Source organism: Triticum urartu, chromosome 2A (genome assembly GCF_056163025.1).
Source record: "Triticum urartu cultivar PI428250 chromosome 2A, HENAU_Tu73, whole genome shotgun sequence".
In the NCBI taxonomy this organism is placed as follows: domain Eukaryota; kingdom Viridiplantae; phylum Streptophyta; class Magnoliopsida; order Poales; family Poaceae; genus Triticum; species Triticum urartu.
Window position 1 is genome coordinate 739439415 of NC_141874.1, and position 20932 is coordinate 739460346.

General features: G+C 46.7%; 2 protein-coding genes across 2 annotated transcripts in view; one reads left to right on the plus strand and one right to left on the minus strand.

The window, feature by feature from the left end:
* LOC147987483 (uncharacterized) overlaps positions 1-15667 on the minus strand; it is a 43380-nt gene extending 27713 nt beyond the window's left edge. Inside the window, exon 1 of the mRNA XM_087542395.1 lies at positions 14350-15667. Within this exon, the coding sequence (XP_087398521.1) occupies positions 14350-15667 (1318 nt within the window). The remainder of the gene's footprint in view (positions 1-14349) is intronic.
* A 1376-nt stretch (positions 15668-17043) lies between these two features.
* Positions 17044-20383, plus strand: LOC125527547 (oryzain beta chain). The gene is made up of 5 exons (XM_048692061.2): positions 17044-17645; positions 18743-18981; positions 19068-19208; positions 19301-19768; positions 20051-20383. The coding sequence occupies exons 1-5, from the start codon at positions 17141-17143 to the stop codon at positions 20114-20116; spliced, it is 1419 nt and encodes a 472-aa protein (XP_048548018.2). The 5' UTR covers positions 17044-17140; the 3' UTR covers positions 20117-20383.
* Positions 20384-20932: the final 549 nt, after the last annotated feature.

The window sequence follows — 20932 nt, forward strand, 5'->3', positions numbered from 1 at the left end:
CCGTTTTCGAAACATCTAATTTGAAGAAGGGGGTCAATACATATATATATATATATATATGAATGAATGAATGAAACTCAACACAAATGATGGTAATAAAATAAAATTGTGAATGTTGTTATTTACGTACTTCATATTGTTCGTCAGTGTAGCCCCGCTCACAGGTCGTGTGGCGGATGGACTCGCAAACGTAGTATCCACAGAAATTATTCCCTTGTTCCTGCCACAACCACTTTACAAGAAATAGAGGTCAATCAAACTGATAAGTAAGAATGCCAAATCAATAGGAGATGCGCGGAACATGCTACTATAGTACTTACTTTCGGGTGTCTAAATTGCAGCTTCTTCGCGAGTCTTGGAGCTTTTTTGGAGAATTTTTTCCAAACCCTGCCAGACAAAGAAAACAATTACTTGATATATCAGGAAATGAACAAAGTTGCTGATATGGTGGATAATGATCGATTTAACTTACTTCTCGAGCATTTGAGACATGTCCGCATAGTCCTGGGGATCTTTTCGTCTTGAGTCTAAGACGGTTACTAGTCCCTGCTCAAGCTTAATCTCTAGGAGAATATAGTGGTAACTGCACACGCATGCATAACTCATCAATTACATTACTATAACCTTGACTAATATATAAGGGAAACCGAATACGCACAAGACAGTAACACTCACTTGAAGTTGTAAGGAAAGAGTATTATATCTTTGTTTTCATTTATTACCAACGATCGTAGCAAGTTGGCCTCGGTAGCTGCGGCATGAAATTTAACCTGAGTTGCATCTATGAGATATGTGTTAATGAACCCAATATCACCGACTTGTCTTTTCTTCAATTCGGCGATCTTCAATCTGCATAATATAGTGAGGATGATTATAAATACATGAAATGAAAGAGCTGAGCTATATAGAGAGACTTAATGATAGAAGTAGTACTACTTACAGACAGTAGCAGGTGACCGTTGTTTTATCGAGGGCCAATTGATTGAAAAACTGAAAGAACTCCTCAAATGGAACAGGCAACAGTTCAATTCCAACGAGGTCATGCTCCTTTTTAACTTTCACATACAAAGTACTCCTCCCCCCAGAGTCTCTGCAGATTTTCAAGTACCAATCATGCAATCTTCGCATCATCGTTGATAGAGATCTTTCATCTTTGACGAGAGGCTTCCCGTACTCGTATCTTTGTATCTGCACCTCCATGAAATCATAATGTACATCGTCGGGAAGGTAATCGCCAAGATTGCTATAACCGGGCACCATCCTCGGATCATTAGCGACGTTGTCGCTAGGCACCTTGAGCGGGGGGCACGATTGCTTCGCTTGTTCGCCGAGCTGGGCAATTTGTTTCCCAGCTCGTCGTTCTTTCAGCCTTTGATCACTGACAGTACTTCCCGACCGCTCCGCTTCGGCAAATTCCTTTCCAATAATGCGCTCATAGTTTCCTTTCGGCGGAGACTTGGGTGGTTTTGTCAGGGCAGCCAGAGTGCGCTTCGCTTTCACCGGATCTACCTTCTCCTCCGGAGGTGGATGTTTCTTTGCTTTCACCCCTTCAAAGTAGTTCCTCACTTCTTCTCGTGCGATCTCGGTGTTCTCCTCCGGGGTCCTCTCATATGGTAACTTCTCTGGAGTCTTCAGAGAAGGACCGAATCTGTATTTCCTCCCGCCTCTGGCTGTACTGCTAGACGCTGGCAGAGCAGACGGAGCGGTTGTCTTCTTTACTTGCTTACAAGGCGGAGGAGAAAGACTACGACGCGCCGGAGCAGCCGGAGCGGCGGCAGGTCTCTTCCGCCCTTGCTGACGAGTCGGATAAGGAGGAGGCTGGCTGCTCGGGCGCGTCGGCGCAAGCGGAGAAGGAGGCGGAGTGCCGCCACGCGCCGAAGAAGGAGCCGGTCGAGTGCCCTGATCGTCACTCGCCGGAGGAGGAGGCGGGGTGCCCTGACTCGCCGGAGGAGGAGGCGGTGGAGGAGACGGAGTGCCCTGACTTGTCGGAGGAGGCGGAGGCGTCCAGTTCGGAAGGTTGATGAGCTCCTTCCGCCATAGGCATGGAGTCTTCAGAGCAGACCCCAGCCTAGTCTCCCCTTCACCGGTAGGGTGGTCAAGCTGGAGGTCCTCAAATCCCTCCGTCAGTTCATCCACCATCATCCTAGCATATCCTTCTGGAATCGGCCGGCAGTGAAAAGTTGCGCCGGGTTCAGTAGGATAAACAGAGCCAACAGCCGCCTTGACCTTCAAATTCATCCATTGCATCATAAGGTGGCAATTTTGAGACTCTGTGATAGCATCCACGGGATAGCTGACAGGAGCCGTCAAGGCATGCTCCGACTGAAGCAGCTCGGTGGAAGCCACGCTGCTTCTCCGCTGAGATGGCGGGGTAGCTTCGGGGGAAGCTTCGGCAGTACGTTTGCTGCGATTTGCTTCTCGTTCCTCTATCGCTTGTACCCTTGCTTGCAGCGCCTGCATTTGGGTCTGCTACAATTTTTTCCTCCTCTCCTGGGATTTGTAACCGCCTGCGTCCGAAAACCCAACCTTCCACAGAATGGAGCCTGGCGTGCCTCGTGTCCGTCCAGGGTGCTCAGGATTCCCGAGGGCCATTGTGAGCTCATCGTTCTCTCTATCTGGAAAGAACGTCCCTTGCTGCGCTGCTTCGATATACTGCTGAAGCTTCTTGACTGGTATGTCCATTTGATCGTTTGTCCAAATGCACTTCCCTGTTACAGGGTCCAAGGTTCCGCCAGCCCCGAAGAACCAAGTCCGGCAACGGTCTGGCCAGTTAATTGTCTCTGGTTCGATACCTTTATCAACCAGATCATTCTCAGTCTTGGCCCACTTAGGCCGGGCTACGAGGTAGCCACCTGACCCCGTGCGATGGTGATGCTTCTTCTTCGCAGCATTTTGCTTGTTTGTCGCCGACATCTTCTTACTCTTTTCCGATGTCTTATGGGCCACAAATGCGGGCCAGTGATCTCTGATCTTCTCATATCTGCCCTTGAATTCTGGTGTCTCATTATTTTCGACAAACTTATTCAGCTCTTTCTTCCACCTCCTGAATAGTTCTGCCATCCTCTTAAGAGCAAAAGACTTGATTAATTGCTCTTTAACTGGCTTCTCTGGATCATCCTCTGGCGGTAGGGTGAAATTTGACTTCAGCTCAGTCCAAAGATCATTTTTCTACATATCATTGACATAAGACACCTCAGGGTCTTCCGTAGCCGGCTTTAACCATTGCTGGATGCTGATCGGGATCTTGTCCCTAACCAAAACCCCGCACTGAGCAACAAATGCGCTCTTTGTCCGGAGGGGTTCAATCGGTTGGCCGTCGGGCACGATTGCTATGATCTCAAACTTTTCATCCGAGCTCAACTTTTTCTTCGGGCCTCGTCTCTTTACCGAAGTTGTGCTCGATCCAGAGGGCTAGAAAAAGAACAAAGACTTAATTAATATGTGTACATACCAAAACAATGTATGTATCAATTAGCTAGTCAGCAGAAGCTTAACTAATATATATACCTGGCCGGACTCGGTTCGGTCACCGGAGATGTCATCACGGTCTCCTTCTTGCACCGGCATTGGGTCACCGGAGCCGTCCTCACGGTCTCCTTCTTGCACCGGCATTAGGTCACCGGAGCCATCATAATCATTCTTCTCCTCTTTTTTTTTTCTTCTTCTCTTCTTCTCTTTTTTTCTTCTTCTTCCTCTTTTTTTTTATCGGAAACGAGGGTCGTCGAGGGTCAGGGTCGCCGAACGGTAGAGGAAACCCTAAATAGCAAGTATCGTGGGTGTGAGATACATGTGGCCGTCGGTGTCGGACACTACATCCACGTCCCACAAGTGACGTGGGCGTCGAACACTACATCCACGTCCCACAAGTGACGTGGGCGTCGAAGCCCGCGCCACTTGTGGGACGTGGATGTAGTGTCCAACACCGACGGTACATGTATCTCACACCGAGGATACTTTCTATTTAGGGTTTCCTCTACCTCTCGGTGACCCTCGACGACCCTCGTTCCCGATAAAAAAAGAGGAAGAAGAAGAAAAAAAAAGGAGAAGAAAGAATAGAGGAGAAGAACTCCTCTATTCTTTCTTCTCCTCTTTTTTTTTCTTCTTCCTCTTCTTTTTTTATCCTCTTCTTCCTCTCATGTTCGACGACCCTCGACCCCTCGGCGACCCTAGACCCCCTCTCGACCCCCTCATGTCGAAGTTATCGGATAGGGGGTATATCGACAACGACATACCCGATACATACATACATACATACATATCACATGCATCCATACATATATGAACAAAATTAATATCTACTAATTAACAACCTAAATAAAAAAACTAATACATATAGGAAGAAGAAGAAAAAAGAAGAGAAGAAAGAATAGAGGAGAAGACTTCCTCTTCTTCCTCTCCTCTTCTTCTCCCTCTTCTTCCCCTTCTTCCTCGCCTCTCTCATGAATGTCCGATGTTCTCGACCCCCCCCCCCCACGTGTCGAAGAAAAAAAAGAAGAAAAAAAAGAGGAGAAGAAGAAAGGAATAGAGGAGAAAAGAGAAAATAGAATATATATATTCTATTTTTCTCTTCTTCTCCTCTATTTCTTTCTTCTTCTCCTCTTCTTTTTCTTCTTTTTTCTTCTTCTTACTTATTTTCGTCGTCTTCCTCTCCCCTCTTCTTCTCCTTTCCTCTTCTTATTTCCTTTTTCCTCTCATTCTTTTTCTTCTTCTTCCTTCTTAAAAATTCATGAAGTAGTATTGCCTAATTCATTGTTCATATGAATATACAAACATTTGCATATTTACAATAATTAATATCACCAAAAAAATCTATGAACAGAAAAAAAATCCTAATTTTTCTAAAAAACTATTGCATATATACATGAACATATATATACACAGAGAACATATATATATATATAAAACAAGCATATATAAGAAAAAAAATGGCATATATATGAAAAAAATGCTAGCTAGCTAGGGAGGGCGCCGGCCGGAGCAGGAGGACCGCGGGGTCGGCGGCGAGGATGGCGATGGAGCAGTGGGCGCATGCTCGGGGTAGGGGGCGCGGGCGACGGCGATGGCGGGCCGGGGCGGCACGCGTCGGGGAAGGGGCCGGTGCGGGCGACGGCGAGGGCGGGCCGGGGCAGCGCGCGTCGGGGCAGGGACGCGGGCGATGGCGACGGGGGCGGGCCGGGGCGACGCGCGTCGGGGCAGGGGCGCGGGTGACGGCGACGACGGGGGCGGGCCGGGGCGGGCGGCGTCGGGGCAGCCTGGTGGCGTCGGCGTCGTCGGGAGCGGCAACTGCAAGATGAGAGTGAAAATTTCCTAAGTGTGGACTTATATAGCAGAGCCTTTAGTCCCGGTTCGTGGCAGCAACCGGGACTAAAGGTGGGCATTAGTCCCGGTTGGTGCCACCAACCGGAACCAAATGCCAATTTTCAGCAGCCCAAAGGGCGGGAAGCGGCGGCCTTTGGTCCTAGTTGGTAGCACCAACCGGGACTAAAGGGGGGCATTGGTCACGGATCGTGGCACCAACCGGGACCAATGCCCCCTTTAGTCCCGGTTGGTGCCACCAACCGGGACCAAAGACCTTGTGCTACTGCGGCGTCGAAAGTTTAGTCCCACCTCGCTAGTTGAGAGGGGTGCGCAGTGGTTTATAAGCCCCACTGCCGCACCCCTCTCGAGCTTCTCTCTATTGCAGGCTTACGGGCCTAATTATCACTGCTATGCGTGTGGGCCTACTGGGCCTCCTGCGGGCCTGAATCCTGGCCCTTGGATGGGTTTCTAGTCGTATTCAGGCCGTGGGGGCCCAGTAGGTGGCATTTTTTTGTTTTTTTGTTGCTTTATTTTATTTTCTTTTGTTTTTTGCTTTATTTTTTAATTCTGTATGCTTTTAGTTTTAGAAAAATTATAAACTTTTTGTTAATGCCATTAGTTTTCAAATTTGAAAACACTTTTTTTGTTTTTTTGTTTTCTTTGTTGCTTTATTTATTTTATTTTGTTTCTACTTACAACAAAATACTTATTGTTGCTATTTTTTCCAATTTTTTTGTTTTGTTTTCTGCATTATTTATTTTCTTTTGTTTTTTCCTTTATTTATTTTATTCTTTTTGGTTTTAGTTTTAGAAAAATTATAAACTTCCTGTTAGTGCCATTAGTTTTCAAATTTGAAAACACTTTTTTTTGTTTTCTTTGTTGCTTTATTTATTTTATTTTGTTTCTAATTACAACAAAATACTTATTGTTGCTATTTTTCCAGTTTATTTGTTTTGTTTTTTGCATTATTTATTTTATTTTGTTTTTTGCTTTAATTTTCTGTTAGTGCCATTAGTTTTAGAAAAATTATAAACTTTCTGTTAGTGCCATTAGTTTTAGAAAAATTATAACTTTCTGTTAGTGCCATTAGTTTACAAATTTGAATAGTTTGTGATTAACTTACTAAAAAAATGAGAATAGATGCGCTTATAGAGAAAATTCAACCTAAATTCATACTAAATTTCTATGAATTTCAGAGAAATTCACTATGAATTTAGGTTAAACTTTTCTCTATTAGGGCATCTATTTTCACTTTGAGAGGAGCTCAACAAGGCAGAGAGGGAAGGGCTTATAAACCGGTGTGAGCCCCCTTCGGTTGGCGAGGTGGGACTAAACTCTGCCCGCAACGAGGACCAACCCTTTAGTCCCGGTTTGTGGCACAAACCGGGACTAATGGTCATGGGCCAGCGACGAGGAGCAAAATTATAAACTTTCTGTTAGTGCCATTAGTTTTAGAAAAATTATAAACTTTCTGTTAGTGCCATTAGTTTTCAAATTTGAATAGTTAAAATTTGAATTCTTTGATATTTGTTTGAATCACAAGTTTATGATTAACTTTACTTTTTCCAGTTTTTTTTTATTTTTTTGCATTATTTATTTTCTTTTGTTTTTGCATTTTTTAATTCTTTTTGCTTTTAGGTCAGAAAAATTATAAACTTTCTGTTAGTGCCATCAGTTTTAGAAAAAATTATAAACTTTCTGTTAGTGCCATTAGTTTTCAAATTTGAATAGTTAAAATTTGAATAATGGTATTACGAGGGCCGAACCATAAGACATGACAGCATTTCAAATGAACTCTGAAAAAGTTGAAAGTTGGCATGGTATCATAATTTCACCCACATAGCATGTGCATGTACAAAACGGACAATGGTAGCATATTCGTGTGTTACAAAGTTGGCATGGTATCATCATAATAGTTGCGGGAGAAAGTCTTCACTTTTTCTTCGCTTGTGTCATTTGCTTATTGCACCGTAACCATGGATAATCTTCAATGTTTATCAGGATGCTTGGGTCAGCCTTGACATTGAAGGGAGGAATTTCATGAAACTTTTCATAATCTTCAGACATGTCTGTCTTGCCGTCCACTCCCAGGATGTCCCTTTTTCCTGAAAGAACTATGTGGCGCTTTGGCTCATCGTATGATGTATTCGCTTCCTTATCTTTTCTTTTTCTCGGTTTGGTAGACATGTTCTTCACATAGATAACCTGTGCCACATCATTGGCTAGGACGAACGGTTCGTCAGTGTACCCAAGATTTTTTTCAGATCCACTGTTGTCATTCCGTACTATGGGTCTACCTGTACCCCGCCGCCTGACAGATTGACCCATTTGCACTTAAACAAAGGGACCTTAAAATCAGGTCCGTAGTCAAGTTCCCATATGTCCACTATGTAACCATAATATGTGTCCTTTCCGCTCTCGGTTGCTGCATCAAAGCGGACACCACTGTTTTGGTTGGTGCTCTTTTGATCTTGGGCGATCGTGTAAAATGTATTCCCATTTATCTCATATCCTTTGTAAGTCAATACAGTCAAAGATGGTCCCCTGGACAACAAGTACAACTCATCACAAACAGTGTTGTCACCTCTGAGACGTGTTTCCAACCAACTGCTGAAAGTCCTGATGTGTTCACATGTAATCCAGTCGTCGCACTGCTCCGGGTGTTTGGAGCGTAGACTGTTCTTGTGTTCATCGACATACGGGGTCACCAAGGTAGAGTTCTGTAGAACTGTGTAGTGTGCTTGAGACCAAGAATATCCGTTCCTGCATATTATTGAGTCTCTTCCAAGAGTACCTTTTCCAGTCAGTCTCCCCTCATACCGCAATTTAGGGAGACCTATCTTCTTAAGGCCAGGAATGAAGTCAACACAAAACCCGATAACATCCTCTGTTTGATGGCCCATGGAGATGCTTCCTTCTGGCCTAGCGCGGTTACGGACATATTTCTTTAGGACTCCCATGAACCTCTCAAAGGGGAACATATTGTGTAGAAATACGGGCCCCAGGATGACAATCTTGTCGACTAGATGAACTAGGACGTGCATCATGATATTGAAGAAGGATGGTGGGAACACCAGCTCGAAACTGACAATACATTGCGCCACATCACTCCTTAGCCTTGGCACGATTTCTGGATCGATCACCTTCTGAGAGATTGCATTGAGGAATGCACATAGCTTCACAATGGCTAATCGGACGTTTTCCGGTACAATCCCCCTCAATGCAACCGGAAGCAGTTGCATCATAATCACGTGGCAGTCATGAGACTTTAGGTTCTGAAACTTTTTCTCTAGCATATTTATTATTCCCTTTATATTCGACGAGAAGCCAGTCGTGACCTTCATACTGAGCAGGCATTCAAAGAAGATTTCTTTCTCTTCTTTCGTAAGAGCGTAGCTGGCAGGACCTTTATACTGATTCAGAGGCATGCCGTCTTTTTCGTGCAAACGTTGCAGGTCCTCCCGTGCCTCAGGTATATCTTTTGTCTTCCCATACACGCCCAAGAAGCCTAGCAGGTTCACGCAAAGGTTCTTTGTCACGTGCATCACGTCGATTGAAGAGCGGACCTCTAGGTCTTTCCAGTAGGGTAGGTCCCAAAATATAGATTTCTTCCTCCACATGGGTGCGTGTCCCTCAGCGTCATTCAGAACAGTTAGTCCACCGGAACCCTTTCCAAAGATTACGTAGTGTAAATCATTGACCATAGCAAGTACGTGATCACCGGTACGCATGGCGGGCTTCTTCCGGTGATCTGCCTCGCCTTTGAAATGCTTGCCTTTCTTTCGACATTGATGGTTAGTCGGAAGAAATCAACGATGGCCCAGGTACACATTCTTCCTGCATTTGTCCAGGTATATACTTTCAGTGTCATCTAAACAGTGCGTGCATGCGTGGTATCCTTTGTTTGTCTGTCCTGAAAGGTTACTAAGAGCGGGCCAATCGTTGATGGTCACGAACAACAACGCCTTAAGGTTAAATTCCTCCTGTCTATGCTCATCCCACGTACGTACACCGTTTCCATTCCACAGCTGTAAAAGTTCTTCAACTAATGGCCTTAGGTACACATCAATGTCATTGCCGGGTTGCTTAGGGCCTTGGATGAGAACTGGCATCATAATGAACTTCCGCTTCATGCACATCCAAGGAGGAAGGTTATACATACATAGAGTCACGGGCCAGGTGCTGTGATTGCTGCTCTGCTCCCCGAAAGGATTAATGCCATCCGCGCTTAAAGCAAACCATACATTCCTTGGGTCCTTTGCAAACTCATCCCAGTACTTTCTCTCGATTTTTCTCCACTGCGACCCGTCAGCGGGTGCTCTCAACTTCCCATCTTTCTTTCGGTTCTCACTGTGCCATCGGATCAACTTGGCATGCTCTTCGTTTCTGAATAGACGTTTCAACCGTGGTATTATAGGAGCATACCACATCACCTTCGCAGGAACCCTCTTCCTGGGGGGCTCGCCGTCAACATCACCAGGGTCATCTCGTCTGATCTTATACCGCAATGCACCGCATACCGGGCATGCGTTCAGATCCTTGTATGCACCGCGGTAGAGGATGTAGTCATTAGGGCATGCATGTATCTTCTCCACCTCCAATCCTAGAGGGCATACGACCTTCTTTGCTGCGTATGTACTGTCGGGCAATTCGTTATCCTTTGGAAGCTTCTTCTTCAATATTTTCAGTAGCTTCTCAAATCCTTTGTCAGCCACAGCATTCTCTGCCTTCCACTGCAGCAATTCCAGTACGGTACCGAGCTTTGTGTTGCCATCTTCGCAATTGGGGTATAACCCTTTTTTGTGATCCTCTAACATGCGATCGAACTTCAGCTTCTCCTTTTGACTTTCGCATTGCGTCCTTGCATCGACAATGACCCGGCGGAGATCATCATCATCGGGCACATCGTCTGGTTCCTCTTGATCTTCAGCAGCTTCACCCGTTGCAGCATCATTGGGCACATCGTCTGGTTCCTCTTGATCTTCAGCAGCTTCACCCGTTGCAGCATCATTGGGCACATCGTCTGGTTCCTCTTGATCTTCACCAGCTCCCCCTGTTGCAGCATCACCGTATTTAGGGGGCACATAGTTGTCATCGTACTCTTCTTCTTCGTCGTCTTCCATCATAACCCCTATTTCTCCGTGCCTCGTCCAAACATTATAGTGTGGCATGAAACCCTTGTAAAGCAGGTGGGAGTGAAGGATTTTCCGGTTAGAGTAAGACCTCGTATTCCCACATTCAGTGCATGGACAACACATAAAACCATTCTGCTTGTTTGCCTCGGCCGCATCAAGAAACTCATGCACGCCCTTAATGTACTCGCAGGTGCGTCTGTCACCGTACATCCATTGCCGGTTCATCTGCGTGCATTATATATAATTAAGTGTCCAAATTAATAGAAGTTCATCATCACATTAAAACCAAAGTGCATACATAGTTCTCATCTAACAACATATAGCTCTCCAGAGCATCTAATTAATTAAACCATACATTGAAACTATGTAAAACATTTCAATGCAAAAACAAATGCGATCATAATCGCAACCAAGATAACAATTGATCCAACGGCATAATGATACCAAGCCTCGGTATGAATGGCATATTTTCTAATCTTTCTAATCTTCAAGCGCATTGCATCCATCTTGATCTTGTGATCATCGACGACATCCGCAACATGCAACTCCAATATCATCTTCTCCTCCTCAATTTTTCTATTTTTTCCTTCAACAAATTGTTTTCTTCTTCAACTAAATTTAACCCCTCGACAATAGGGTCGGTTGGCATTTCCGATTCACATACATCCTACATAAATAAAATCTATGTCACGTTGGTCGACATAATTTTCATAAACAATAAATGAACCAATAGTTATAAAGATAATATATATACCACATCCGAATCATAGACAGGACGAGGGCCGACGGGGGCGGATACCAAAACCATCGCACTATATAAGATGCAATAATAAAAGTAAGAAAATAATATAAGTATCTATGTAAACATACAAGTAAGAATATTTTTCCTTTCAGAAAGAAGATAAGAACAAGAGGCTCACCATGGTGGTGCCGGTGATGAGCTCGGCGCGGGTGATCGACGACGGTGAAGACGAGGACGGGGCGTGACAGACCGCTAAACCTAGACAAATATTATGGAAAATGGAGCTTGGAGGTCGAGCTTGGAGAGGAGAAATCTTAAGTAGTGTGGCTCGGACATTCCATCGAACACCTTGTGTGCATAGGAGGTGAGCTAGAGCACCACCAAGCCCTCTCCCCCTCGGCCAGAGAAAAACAGAGCACTGGGGTGCTCTGCTTGCGAGCGAGGGGTATATATAGGCACCTCATTGGTCCCGGTTGGTGACATGAACCGGGACTAAAGGGGAGCCTTTGGTCCCGATTCAAGCCACCAACCGGGACCAATGGTGGTGGGCCAGGAGCGAGGCCCATTGGTCCCGGTTCATCCCACCAACCGGGACCAAAAGGTCCAGATGAACCGGGACCAATGGCCCACGTGGCCCAGCCGCCCCCTGGGCTCACGAACCGGGAACAATTCCCCCATTGGTCCCGGTTCTGGACTGAACCGGGACTAATGGGCTGACCCGGCCTGGACCAAAGCCCTATTTTCTACTAATGAAAATGAAAGATGTTCCCTATGCTTCAGCCATAGGCTCTATCATGTATGCAATGCTGTGTACCAGACCTGATGTGTGTCTTGCTATAAGTCTAGCAGGGAGGTACCAAAGTAATCCAGGAGTGGATCACTGTACAGCGGTCAAGAACATCCTGAAATACCCGAAAAGGACTAAGGATATGTTTCTCATATATGGAGGTGACAAAGAGCTCATCGTAAATGGTTACGTTGATGCAAGCTTTGACACTGATCCGGACGATTCTAAATCACAAACCGGATAGGTGTTTACATTAAATGGTGGAGCTGTCAGTTGGTGCAGTTCTAAACAAAGCGTTGTGGCGGGATCTACATGTGAAGCGGAGTACATAGCTGCTTCGGAAGCAGCAAACGAAGGAGTCTGGATGAAGGAGTTCATATCCGATCTAGGTGTCATACCTAGTGCATCGGGTCCAATGAAAATCTTTTGTGACAATACTGGTGCAATTGCCTTGGCAAAGGAATCCAGATTTCACAAGAGAACCAAGCACATCAAGAGACGCTTCAATTCCATCCGGGATCTAGTCCAGGTGGGAGACATAGAGATTTGCAAGATACATATGGATCTGAATGTTGCAGACCCATTGACTAAGCCTCTTCCACGAGCAAAACATGATCAGCACCAAAACTCCATGGGTGTTAGAATCATTACTGTGTAATCTAGATTATTGACTCTAGTGCAAGTGGGAGACTGAAGGAAATATGCCCTAGAGGCAATAATAAAGTTATTATTTATTTCCTTATATCATGATAAATATTTATTATTCATGCTAGAATTGTATTATCCGGAAACATAATACTTGTGTGAATACATAGACAAACTAAACGTCACTAGTATGCCTCTACTTGACTAGCTCGTTAATCAAAGATGGTTATGTTTCCTAACCATAGACATGTGTTGTCATTTGATTGACGGGATCACATTATTAGGAGAATGATGTGATTGACATGACCCATTCCATTAGCTTAGCACCCAATCATTTAGTATGTTGCTATTGCTTTCTTCATGACTTATACATGTTCCTATGACTATGAGATTATGCAACTCCCGTTTACCGGAGGAACACTTTGTGTGCTACCAAACGTCACAACGTAACTGGGTGATTATAAAGGAGCTCTACAGGTGTCTCCAAAGGTAAATGTTGGGTTGGCGTATTTCGAGATTAGGATTTGTCACTCCGATTGTCGGAGAGGTATCTCTGGGCCCTCTCGGTAATGCACATCACATATGCCTTGAAGCATTGCAACTAATAAGTTAGTTGCGAGATGATGTATTACGAAACGAGTAAAGAGACTTGCCGGTAACGAGATTGAACTAGGTATTGAGATACCGACGATCGAATCTCGGGCAAGTAACATACCGATGACAAAGGAACAACGTATGTTGTTATGCGGTCTAACCGATAAAGATCTTCATAGAATATGTGGGAGCCAATATAAGCATCCAGGTTCCGCTATTGGTTATTGACCGGAGACGTGTCTCGGTCATGTCTACATTGTTCTCGAACCCGTAGGGTCCGCACGCTTAAGGTTTCGATGACAGTTATATTATGAGTTTATGAGTTTTGATGTACCAAAGTTAGTTCGGAGTCCCGGATGTGAGCACGGACATGACGAACATAAAGATTGATATATTGGACGGCTATATTCGGACACCGGAAGTGTTCCGTGTGATTTCGGAGAAAACCGGAGAGCCGGAGGGTTACCGGAACCCCCCCCCCCCCCCCCGGGAGAAGTAATGGGCCATATGGGCCTTAGTGGAGAGAGAGAAGGGCAGCCAGGGTGGGCCGCACGCCTCCTCCCCCTTGGTCCGAATTGGACTAGGAGAGGGGGGGCGGCGCCCCCCTTACCTTCTCCCTCCCCACTTCCTTCCCCCTCCTAGTAGGAGTCCTACTCCTACTAGGAGGAGGACTCCTCCTTGGTGCGCCATAGGGCCGGCCGGCCTCCTCCCCTTGCTCCTTTATATATGGGGGCAGGGGGAACCCCTAGAGACACAAGTTGATCCACGTGATCGTTTTCTTAGCCGTGTGCGGTGCCCCCTTCCACCATAATCCTCGATAATATTGTAGTGGTGCTTAGGCGAAGCCCTGCGACAGTTGAACATCAAGATCGTCACCACGCCGTCGTGCTGACGGAACTCTTCCCCGACACTTTGTTGGATCGGAGTCCGGGGATTGTCATCGAGCTAAACATGGGCTAGAACTCGGAGGTGCCGTACATTCGGTGCTTGGATCGGTCGGATCGGGAAGACGTATGACTACTTCCTCTACGTTGTGTCAACACTTCCGTTGCCGGTCTACGAGGGTACGTAGACAACACTCTCCCCTCTCGTTGCTATGCATCACCATGATCTTGCGTGTGCGTAGGAATTTTTTTTGAAATTACTACGTTCCCCAACAACCCCCTCTCCGGCAGTCACGACCACCGATAAACTCAACGCCGCCGCTGAAGATGGCATGTCTGGAGGCGGGACCACAGGTGGTGCGTGCATGGGTGAGACGCACACGTTTGGCTTCATCAGAAATTGTTGAGCAGCCACGGACGCGTCCGGCTTCGATGAAGATCGAATAACAGTTGAATGTGTAGCGTTGCATGGCTGCATACCCGAGGCCAGCCCTTTGTGTCCCATCACACTCGAAGCATGCATGCACGGCTCCAACTGAGGTGCATGCTGGGTTGGCCCTACCCGAGCCGCTGGATGCCTGCTAGTTGAAGGCGCTATAGGGCGCCCCGTTGAAACTCCGGCTGCCTGCACCGGCTTGGAGACAGCCGTCTGCCACGGCGCCGTCCGCGACGACGGTGGCGGCTGCGGCGCCACCTCAGCAGGTGAAGAGTCCGGGTGTCCCGCTGAGCCGCCGGTGACCTGCATCGATTGGAGGGCAGCGGGCGACGACGTTGCAGTCTGAGAAGGCGACGACGGCTGCGACACCACGACAGCCCGTGGCATAGAAGGCGAGGCAGACTCCTGCGGTAAGAGCACTGAACCACATCCCATCACATCTCTAGAGACCACACTCGATAATACACGTTGTTGAACTTGAGTGTCAAGGATTTTATTCACCGGAGCAGAACTAGAAGACGGATGATTGGAAGGGTTCTCGGTGTGCTCTGAGGTGTCCATCACATCGTCCTTCTCCTTGGCGCCACTCTCATCATCAGCATCATCACCCTTGCGTCTCCAGATAAACGGGACAAAGTCAGGATCAGGAATGTATCCAGCCGGTTCCTTCCTGAACGTGAATGCGTAGCCCTTGAGCTTAACCAACACATCTGTTGCAACAAAAGGCCCCACATCATCCTTGTCCTTAGACAAAATCTGAGAGTTGGTCATAGCCACGAGAATCCGGACTACACCACGGCGTCGCAGGCCAATGAGATCCACATCTAAGGTCTTGCCCATCAAAGTACCAACGGCCCATAGACCCCAAAAATCATGCACTGTATGAGGAACACCCTCGACATGGAGCCAAATCTGTTGAAGCTCAAGCTTATGTGGAACCTCCTGCGACCTCCATGCGGTGACAATCATCTGGGCATTAACCGACGACACGTTCATCTGAATTCCGCCAACCCTGTCCAAATCCTCGAAAGAAGGAAAGCTAACGAGGTAAGCATCGAACCCGTGTTGAATAGCCTCCCACTTCCACTGATCATGTACCGGACATCTCCTAGCAAACTGACTCTCGACAATGCTCGCCGGTACCATCAACCCACTCACACGAACATGGGCGATCGGTGTCTGTGTCGGCGCCAAATGATCCTTCACCACACTATCTGGCAGCTGGGCAAAGTAAGTCTCCTCAGCACCAACTCCCGAGACAAAAGCATTGGGCTTTGGGAGTTTCAGAACTGGGCATTGCAACGTTGGATGAGCGATTTTGTCACAAATATAACAGTAATGCTGCACTGTGCAATCCTTCGCGGCATGCGTATCCACCGCACACTTCCAGCATCGAACCCCTTTCTTAGCCTTGTTCTTAGGCCCTGTAGGATTCACCTGCACATCAGACACGGGAACTCCCAGAGAAGGGACATCGACAGTAGTAAGCCCCTGTGGCAACTGTGGCACCTGAGTGTTCTGCTGCTACACAAATTGCTGATATTGCCCTTGCTGATAAGACTGCACATGTTGTTATTGTATAGGTTGATGCGGTATATGTTGGTGAACCTGCATGTGCTGAGCCGGCGGGTGATAACCATGTTGCAAAGCTCCCCAGCAAACTGTTGTTGATGCGGCTTCTTCTTCTTCTTACGTTTTTGTACTGGTTGTGCCACAATCCCTCCGGGATGGAACTGCGAAGGAACGGACATCCCAGCCGGCGAAGTCCCATACGTAGAGACTGGCGCACCGGCGACCTTAATTTCGACCTTAATTTCATAGTTCTCTACAAATCGCGACCTTAATTTCGCATTGCTTGTGGACGTAAAAATTGCAGTTCTACCTATGTGCCAAATCAAATTACATAATATAATGCTTCCACCGTTCCTAAATATAAGATTATTTTAAAATTCTAATACGGTCTACATGTAAAGCAAAATGAGCGAATCTACATTTTAAAATACGTTTATATATATTTATATGTAACCCGTATTTGAAATATCTAAAAGATATTTAGAAACGAAGGGAGTACATGCCACACGAGATGTGGTCAGATATCTCATATCTTGAGTTTCCATGCAAAAAAAGCTATCTCAAGTTTTTTCCGGTAAGAAAGTAGTATTTGAATGAAAGAAGTAATGATATGCACATCCACATTGAAAACATACTCCTGTTAAGCAACGGCGGGCATTGATCTTGATCCAACGGCCCCGGACGGCCGTTACGACGCGTCACCAACATGCCAGAGTCCTCATCAGATGAGATCAAACTCATTGATCGATCGTGCTTAATCAGGATTACAATTATTAGAATTAGATTAGAATATTCCCTCAGGAAAAGAAGAAGATTTTAGGACTTGAACACGAATTAAACAGACAAACAATCTCTGCACGCACCAGATTCCAACCCCAATCCCAACCCAAACCGACCCGACCCGACCCCTCCCCCCATCTATAAATCCGACCGCACCCGACCCCTCCCCCCACAAACCCACCCACCGAAAACAAACTCCCAGAAAAAAAACTCGGAAAAGCTCCAGGCCCGACCCGGAGAGCGACGCCCGTCTCCCCCACCGCCACCATGGCACGCGCCGCCGCGGCCATCCTGCCGCTGCTGCTGCTCCTTGCCGTGGCGGGCGGCGCCCTGGCCGCGTCCGCGGACATGTCCATCATCGCCTACAACGCGGAGCACGGGGCGCGCGGGCTGGAGCGCACGGAGGCGGAGGCCCGGGCCGTCTACGACCTCTGGCTGGCCGAGCACGGCGGGGGCTCCTCCCCCAACGCCAACTCCATCCCGGAGCGCGAGCGCCGGTTCCGCGCCTTCTGGGACAACCTCCGCTTCGTCGACGCCCACAACGCGCGCGCCGCGGCCGGCGAGGAGGGGTACCGCCTCGGCATGAACCGCTTCGCCGATCTCACCAACGACGAGTTCCGCGCCGCCTACCTCGGGGTCAAGGCCCAGAGGGCGAGGCCCGGCCGCGTCGTGGGCGAGAGGTACCGCCACGATGGGGCCGAGGAGCTGCCCGAGGCCGTCGACTGGAGGGAGAAGGGCGCCGTCGCCCCCGTCAAGAACCAGGGCCAATGCGGTGAGAAATCCCTCCTCTTCTCCTCTTACTAGGCCGATTTTGTTGCCGGATTGTTAGATGCGATCCCCTGTTCTGCTGACGGCAATCTCAGATCTAGGTTCTTCGTCACCTTTACCCTAGTGATTCCGGATCCCAAAATCGATCCTTGATGCAAGCGGTGCAGCCGTTGTCCCAAGGAAAAAAAATCCTCTTTTGGGGCTTAATTTGTTGCAAATTTGTTGACGCACGGGTAGGTTACAGTTGCAAAAAGTTCATGCTTTTCTTAGGACGGAAGCAATGGCCATGAGTCGCCCGGCTTTGACTTGCACAAGAGTTCATGGCATGCGATTCGTCGGGTTGCCTTGCGCTGTGTGGTTTGGAAGTAGTACAGAAGTATTATTCCGATCTGTGGCTGCCCTTTTTGGGTTAGGTTTTGTTTGTTCCTCGCACTTCAGATTGTCGTATTGGTGCATCTGTCAGTCAAGCGCTGCTGACCAGTTGATAACCGGAACTTAAACATCAACCAACTACCTAAGGCATTAACCATACCTGACAACGAACTATACAGATTTTTGTTAAGCTATCAGTACCACTAGCCACTAGCATATAACGAACTATACAGATTTTTTGTTATTCTGTCACCTTCCTTTAGTACTGGGCCATGGGGGGAATAGCAGAAGAAGCAAACAAACGTTATGTATGTATCCTTCTTAGTAAGAAGGAAGCAATGGCCACTTTCACTTGAACAACTATTAATGGCAGGCGGTTCCAATCATCATAACTTGAACCATCGACCAACTATGCAAGGGAATTAACCAGATCTGACAACGTTCAATTTCAGTACCGCCAGCTTATAACCTACTGTACAAATTGTTCTGCATGGTGATTATGCTGTTAGTAGTATGTGGTAGGTTTGCTGCTCTGCATATTCTGTCAGCTGCCGTTGATATTGGGCCATGGGGAAAAACAGAAGAAGCAAACGAACGCTTTGGCAGGAAATTGATGTACTAGTTAAAACTGTTGATGACAAGTTGTTCTATTACTGTTGACTGAAGCTTCGTTTGTAGTAATTATTTTGCTCTTGGCTGATGCATCGTTTGTAATGGTGGTGTGTGCAGGGAGTTGCTGGGCTTTTTCTGCAGTCAGCACAGTAGAGAGCATCAACCAAATTGTCACTGGTGAGATGGTGACATTATCGGAGCAGGAGCTTGTGGAGTGTGACACCAACGGGCAGAGCAGTGGCTGCAATGGGGGTCTTATGGATGACGCCTTTGAGTTCATCATCAAGAACGGTGGCATTGATACCGAAGATGACTACCCTTACAAAGCCATTGATGGCAGATGTGATGTTCTCAGGGTCGGTACTTGCTTGCTTACTTCAAATAATCCAGATGATGCTCGGTTCTGATGTTCTGACTGGTACATTTTGTCATATCTTTGCAGAAAAATGCGAAGGTGGTGAGCATTGATGGCTTTGAAGATGTCCCTGAAAATGATGAGAAATCGCTGCAGAAGGCGGTTGCTCACCAGCCCGTGAGTGTTGCCATTGAAGCTGGAGGCCGGGAGTTCCAGCTCTACCACTCGGTAAGTGAACTTGTTGCAGCAGGCAGCTAACATTTTATCCAGCATTCAGGCCAGTCTGGTGATAACAGGCCTTTGATTGATCTACATTACAGGGTGTCTTCAGTGGAAGGTGTGGCACGCAACTTGACCATGGTGTGGTTGCTGTTGGCTACGGCACTGAGAACGGCAAGGACTACTGGATCGTCCGCAACTCATGGGGTCCAAACTGGGGAGAATCTGGGTACCTCCGCATGGAGCGCAACATCAACGTGACCAGTGGGAAGTGCGGGATAGCCATGATGTCATCGTACCCCACCAAGAAGGGCGCTAACCCGCCCAAGCCAGCCCCAACACCTCCCTCACCGCCGACGCCACCTCCCCCAGTCGCCCCTGACCACGTCTGCGACGAGAACTTCTCATGCCCTGCAGGCAGCACCTGCTGCTGCTCGTTCGGCTTCAGGAACCTTTGCCTGGTGTGGGGCTGCTGCCCGGCCGAAGGCGCAACCTGCTGCAAGGATCACTCCAGCTGCTGCCCACCGGACTACCCCGTCTGCAACATCAGGGCTGGGACTTGCTCAGCGGTAATTACTTCTGCTTTCTTGGTTTATTATTCTTTCTGCAGCATTGCGATAATAGTATCTACATCTGTTTTTTCCGTTTATGCCTTTGATTGAAGTGTTCAGCTGATGCAAGTTAGGCAGTTCTAAATATTCATGCCGTATGCATGACCAAACTGACCTTGTCATGCTTTTTTCTTGAAAAATACATACTACTAGTGTATACTTAGGTTTTACTTGTTCATCTTAGATTGTAGTAGAATGCCATAGCGGATCCACTGACTTGTTTTTGTTTGGATTAAGCAGACCAAGAACAGCCCGCTGAGCGTGAAGGCCTTGAAGCGCACCCTGGCCATGCGAAACACGGCATGAACTCGTCGGTAGACAGCGGTGTCTAAGGTGGAGTAGAAGGATGCGGCTGCTGGAGCTTTTCTCCCTCCGTGCACCCAACAAGCCTTTGTGCAAAATTTGAACCAGACATTGCTTTTGTAGAATTATTGTTGCTTAGTATTACGATTCTAGCAGTACCGCTCGCTTTATATATCCCCTACTTCTACATGTACTCATTGTACATAGCTCGCCCCATTTGTACTCTTACTATCTTAAAGAATGTCAAAGCTAATTGGTGATCATCGTTTACATGCTGTTTGATGCTTATATGTGGATGCAACAGTTTAGTTTTTCAAAACCGATAGTGTCTACATATCCTTGCGTATTTGATGACATTGTCGATTTTAACAATAAAATCACTCTTCTTCCTCCTCTTCAACCAGAAGCTCTCTCTGCTTCTCTGCCATATGCAACTCTCCATCGTCTTCAATTTATATACCCACAATAAAAAAAAATCTTCAGTGATAATAGTTTTCCTACATGTGTGTAGAATTTGCTAAAATCTTTATTCAGTGAAAAGAGTTTGTGCAGAATTCGCTATTTCATGGGTTTCTCAGTTTCAGATGCCTTTCATGTTTTGCGTGTCAGCTGTGTTAATTAATTATTTGTTGTATTTACATGTCATCATTTGCATTGCATCATGTCACTAACTCTTTGCAACTCAAATAAATAAATTGCATGAATCTTTGATCCATTTAAAACGAGGGAATTTACATGATGATTTCTCTTTATAATATATCCTTCCAATATTATTAGGAAGCTATATTAAAATATTTCATTAATTTTGGAATCACCATA

Excerpts from the sequence above, each read along its gene's own strand:
- LOC125527547 (XM_048692061.2), top strand. The coding sequence starts at position 17,141 with ATGGCACGCGCCGCCGCGGCCATCCTGCCGCTGCTGCTGCTCCTTGCC. Across the intron at positions 17,646-18,742 it reads CAAGAACCAGGGCCAATGCG|GGAGTTGCTGGGCTTTTTCT; the intron begins GTGAGAAATCCC and ends TGGTGTGTGCAG. Across the intron at positions 19,769-20,050 it reads GGGCTGGGACTTGCTCAGCG|ACCAAGAACAGCCCGCTGAG; the intron begins GTAATTACTTCT and ends TGGATTAAGCAG.